The sequence below is a fragment of the Archocentrus centrarchus genome, chromosome 20, assembly GCF_007364275.1.
Source record: "Archocentrus centrarchus isolate MPI-CPG fArcCen1 chromosome 20, fArcCen1, whole genome shotgun sequence".
NCBI lineage: Eukaryota > Metazoa > Chordata > Actinopteri > Cichliformes > Cichlidae > Archocentrus > Archocentrus centrarchus.
In genome coordinates, this window is record NC_044365.1 from 25743323 (window position 1) to 25749322 (window position 6000).

General features: G+C 37.6%; 1 protein-coding gene across 1 annotated transcript; it reads right to left on the minus strand.

The window, feature by feature from the left end:
- Positions 1-1619: 1619 nt before the first annotated feature.
- Positions 1620-2826, minus strand: LOC115799975 (cystatin-A). Its single transcript, XM_030757280.1, has 3 exons — positions 2719-2826; positions 1926-2027; positions 1620-1748 (listed from the first exon to the last, which is right to left on the minus strand). The coding sequence occupies exons 1-3, from the start codon at positions 2791-2793 to the stop codon at positions 1620-1622; spliced, it is 306 nt and encodes a 101-aa protein (XP_030613140.1). The 5' UTR covers positions 2794-2826.
- Positions 2827-6000: the final 3174 nt, after the last annotated feature.

Here is a 6000-nt window from a genome sequence, read left to right on the forward strand (position 1 = left end):
AAAAGCCTGAAGAAGCTTCTTGGATAAGAAGGGAACTGACTCCTAAAGAAATTTAAAGAAGTCACTTAAGTGAGCTGGGTCACAGCGCCCGTGAACAGCTTTACAGATAGCTGAAATAATGGAAAACAAAAAGATGACACAGGAGAAGCGGTTTGTCATCTCTGATTCCTCCTCAGCTATGAGGGAATGCACGAGCTGCAGGCATACCACCATCTCACAGTGCCTCCTACTGGTGGGAGCGGAGTAACTGCATACACACTCAATATTTAACAGTGTGAACCAAAAATTGACCCGTAAAAATACAAACAAAATATATCTGCCATACAACATTATAGACCTTATTCAAATGCTTATTCCTGATTACATCCACATGTGAACACACACTTGTGGACTTCACTGATTTTTTTTAATGCATTTAAGCAAATAATGTATGGTGGTCAGAATGACCACCTGGGAGTTCTAGTAGTTCTAAAATTCTGGGAGTTCTAGTGTTAAAGAAAGTATGACACTAACACTAAATACAGTAAAGGCCTCTGCCTCTGTACAGCATTTACTCCAATTCAAGGGACAAATCTGTGTGACAGGCAGAGGATTAGTGCCTGTAAAGAAGAGAAAGAATTTTACATGAAGTTTGAGCAACTATGATACGACATGCTGCTGTGATGTTGGATGGAGTGACTAATCACATGGAAAAGAAATTGAAAACATATTTTTCCATTACCATCAATAATAAATGTTTATAACTTTTGGTGTTTAGTTTATTAACAAACTTAGCTGTATTGTGGTGTAGTTGGTGTATTCTGTTTAGTTACCCCTATTGTGTGTTAATGGTCTGATCAGCCAGCATATATACCCCTGTGTGTCATTTCTTAGGTGGCCTGAGTTCAGTTTTGGTTCTTTGACCTCTTTTATGAGCTCAGTATTTTGTAATTTTGATTTTTTTTTTGGGTTAAAATAAAAAATTAGATTTTTCTAAAATTTCCTGTGACTCCTCTTGTTTTTGACTCAGTCCCCCACCACTTACAATCAATCATTCTTCTGACTGTAAATTTCTTTCATTAGGTTTTCTTCTAATGTAGATTATAAAGATATTCAACTTATTTCCAGCTTTTTTCTCCCAATATCACATTTTACTATATTCATTGTTTCTTTGGGTATTATATTCTGCTTGATTTCAACACTAAAAGCTCTATGGAACTATTCTTTGCTGGTGATTTTTCTATCCGGCAGTGTAATTTTTTGTTTTGTTTTTTTAAATTAAATGCATTTTAAACTTCAGTTTTCTGCTTCTCTAGACATAAGCTTTGCAGTTTGGCTTTTCAGGGAGCAATCCAGAGCATTTCAGTACCTTCAAAATGTTTCAGAAACATGTCAATTATTGCAGCCCTGCAAGAATAAAATCATCTATCAGCATTCACACTGCTTTTTTATCGGGAAACACAGGGAACCACATTTCTTAGTAACTGCAGTTTTGAAATGATATACTCCTTATGACACAGAATTTTGAAGGAATATTATTGCATTTAATTATTTATGTTAATAAAATAATACATTTTGATTTCCTTAACAGCAGCTTGGAGGCAACAACCAGTTGAAACAGGCTGATCACTGAATTCAGATTAGAACGGTATGATGGGATCTTCTTTTTGGCGGTTTTGTTCGACATTAAAAAGCACAACTTCTCCTCCATAACTTGGAAGCTTTTTCCAGACCTTCAGATGAAGGTAACTGTGTCCTCCAACGTGAACCTGCAGTCAAAGTAGAGGAAAACAGTATTTGTTCAACACTGAGCATCTTCACTGATCTCTTTAACAATGAATCTGATTACTAAACAGTCAGAATGCTACAAGTAACTCAGTCCATAAAAACATTTTCTCTCTTTTTATGATCATCAATAACATGTATAATATCATAATGATAATTACCTTGATGAGATAATTGACTCCTGCCACCACCTGACTCCTGTACTGAACAGCTTTGAATACTCCATACATCTTATTTGTCTTTCGCTCCACGTCACACTTAACCTGCGCATAGACAAAACAAAAGGAGCTGTAAATCCACACTGAAATGTAAAGCACAGGGGTGTGTGCAAGGTTGCAGCTATGGATTATTTTAGTAGTCGATTATTCCATCAATTAATTGAGTAATCAGATAAGAAATACCTTTGTCTTATTCATGAGCAAAAATAAATATTCAAAATTCTTTGTGCGTGTGTGTGTCTGTGTGTTTAAATGTGCTAGTGAATGAGTATGAATGAGTGAATTAATGTATAATTTTATTTATATTTTATCTAAATCTGCAAAGTAATGTTAAAGCCTTGAAATAAATAAGGTCCAGTACACCCCAGCACCTGCTTGCTGCAGGTATCGCAGCCATAGCAGGATGGCTGCCGTCAGCCTTCAGCGAGCTGCCTGATTTGAACAGCATGTCAGACTAAGTTAACAGTTCATCCTCATATTCTATTTTATGTTCTTTATCTTTACTGTAGTTTGAGTATCTTTACAAACAGTAGTGGATGGGAGCAGCAACAAAGTTCACTTTTCTTCATGTTGGAGATTGTCGAACCAGTGCTTTCATGAAGCCCTCCCTCCAGCTTTTTCCCAGTTAAGGTTTTCATGATGATTTCAGGAACAAGCGCAGTTTTTAATGCTAGAAAAGCATTTTCTTTCCCTCCACCCTAAATATTATGAATACTGAACGTAGGCTGAAGCTCACCTTGTCACAGATTTGCTGAATTTCCTTGCTGGCCTCCCGTGCCTCCATGTATCCTCCAGCTATTGTTTGAGCCATTCTGTGGAAATAAACAGAAATTTAAACTTTCTGATTTTGTGTGTCTCACACGTTTAATGCTGGGTATCCATATTTATACTGAGACACTAAGCAGGAAACTTATTGGAAGGCGGCTCCAAAACATGGGTGGAACACACAACCACAACCTTTACACAACCCCAATCAATTGTTTTTGATGACTGAATTAATCCCTAAGTTTCAGATTACTTGACTGTTTGGATTTTACGTGGTGTGTGTAAGGAGGTGGAAATTGTTTAGGAGTGACATAAAAAGAATAATAAATTTAAGACAATGTGTTAATCAACCACACCTCATACTGAAAGTAGAGTATTAACCTTGCACCCTCACAGCTTAACCTTCTTAATCTCTACATGAGATTCAAAATACAGCACTTTCTGCTGGAAGGGAATGTTGTAAAAAAAAAAAATTCAGCATATGAAGTATTTTCATCTCAGAAATGAACCTGCTGAAATCAGGAAGCAAACTGTTTAATGATTTGAGAATGGTACGAGGGGTTCATCCTAAGGCTTTAACCAAATCCTCCTTCTTCATGAGAAATGATGAGCTTTGTTGAAGTTTAATCATTGATATCAGCGTTCTGATGTGTCACCAGTCAAATGTTAAACTCTTAGTCAGCTTTCTGTGTATTTAGAAAATAACCACCCTGAGACACACCTGACAGCTCATGCCATATACATGGTGGGTGGAGATGCAGTTTTGGAGATTGCGAAAAAACAGTATTTTGTCATTTGTCATGTCTATTTAGTTCCGGGATCAGATTCTGTGAAGATACAAAATTGGAAATTAAGTCAAAATTAATTAATTAAAATCAAAGCAAAGAAAGGGTGGGTATGTTTCCCATGAAACACAATAAACTAATAGGCTATACTGAGCTAAGATGTGTGAGCACTGAGATTTGGCACCACTGTGCCAAACTACAGTCATACAAAACATGAGAAGAAAAGAAGCATTTTACTGGCCTGCTTCCTGCATCAGGGACTGACTGGGCATGTTCAGGATGAGGCCCAAGTGCAGAATCAGGACACACTAGAGATTGCATCTCTTGGCTGGCTTGAGAATGCCTCCATGTCCCACTCACTCATCCAAATCATTGAATTCAATTGTTCCCACAGGTGTATAAAACCAAGCACCTAGGCATGCAGACTGCTTCTAGTGGTAGGCCATGTAAAATCACAGGGCAGAGTCAGCAGATACTGGGGCACAGAGTATGCAGAGGTTGCCAACTTTCTGCAGAGCCAATCGCTAAAGACCTCCAAACTTAACGTGGCCTTCAGATTAGCTCCAGAACAGTGTGTACACAATTTCATGGAATGGGTTTCCATGGCCAAGCAGCTGCATCCAAGCCTTACATCACCAAGTGTAATGCAATGCGTTGGATGCAGTGGTGTAAAGCATGCCACCACTGGATGCTAGAGCAGTGGAGACGTGTTCTCTTGAGTGACGAATCCAGAGTGATGACTCTGTCTGGCAATCTGATGGACGAGTCTGGGTTTGGCAGCTGCCAGGAGAACGGTACTTGTTTGATTACATTGTGCTAAGTGTAAAGTTTGGTGGAGGGGGGATTATGGTGTGGGGTTGTTTTTCAAGAGTTGGACTCAGCTCCTTAGTTCCAATGACAGGAACTCTTAATGCTTCAGCATACCAAGACAGTTTCAAGGGCTTGGAGCCATAGGAGCGTAAGTGAAGCTCTTGATGTGCTCTATCTACTGTCAAAATTACAGAAGTAAAATATTAATAGAAATAGTTATTCTACAAAAACCAAAAGGCTTAAATCTGAATGCACAGAAGAAGTTGGTGCCAAAAGGGCATAAGTGCATTTACAACAAAGACAGTATTGTTCCTTAAACATTGTGTCATCAATTTGTAAAAAGAAACATGCTTAAAAAAACTAAAATCAGTATACAAAGTAAGAACAAACTATGGTCTTTTTTTGTTTTGTTTTGTTTTGGCTCTCCTGTAAAGCTGTCGAAATGTCACTTACGCCCCTATGGCTCCAAGCCCTCGGTTTGGTCAATTTCATGCTCCCTACTTTGTGGGAACAGTTTGGGGATGGCCCCTTCCTGTTCCAACATGACTGCACACCAGTGCACAAAGCAAGGTCCATAAAGACATGGATGAGTGAGTTTGGTGTAGAAGAACTTGTCAGGCCTGCACAGAGTCCTGACCTAAACCCTGTCAGAACACCTTTGGGTGAATCAGTGTCTGACCTCACAAATGCACTTCTGGAAGAAGCAGAAGCAGAATTCCCATAAATACACTCCTACACCTTGTGGAAAACTATCCCAGAAGAGTTGAAGCCGTTATAGCTGCAAAGGATGGGCTGACGACATATTAAACCCTATGAATTAAGAATGGAATGTCACTCAAATTTATGTGAGTGTGAAAGCAGATGAGCTAATACTTTTGGCAATTTAGTGTATGTAGAAACTGTGAATTAGCAACGTTTCATTTGTTTGTAGGGTTTATAGATATTTTTTAATAAGCCCAAGAAAGCTAAGGCTAACTACAACTATGATTTGTTATCAAGGAAGTTTTCTGTGGCCCCTTCAGCTTGATACTACACATTGTTAAGGTTTTTTGTAGAAAAGATATATAAAGAAAAGCAAAAACATGTAGAGATATCCACATATTTGGTATTCTTATCATCACTTTATTATATATACTTGATTTTATAGTTTCCATTTCTTTCAAAATCATAAGATGAACACAAAATGTTAAAGGAATATAACTGTGTGTATTTCATGGCATATGATTTATATATTAGAAGTGCAAGTTTTCTAACCAGGAAAATATTTGACTCATTTGATGACTTTAGGAAAACTTGTTCATTTAAACATGCATAATGGCAACACTTTGGTAATGAAGATATATGATTAACAGACATCATGAAACAGAATTATATCAACCATACATCTTTGTAGTGATAGGTATTTCTTGTTTTGTTTTCTTTGTATTTTTGAGGAATTTATAAATGAAATTTATGGGCATTTTTGAAGACATTCTTGGTAAATGAGCAGTGCCGAGGAATACTATCATCTGGAATGCCTCTATCTTGATATTACGAGCAGTTTTGCTGGTGTAATCTTACATCTGCTTCTTTAACTAACCAGTATGATAGGTAAATGTTTTCACCCCAATACATTTGGTACCAAGTCAGCAGTTTAATTTTGGCACATCCCAATCGAG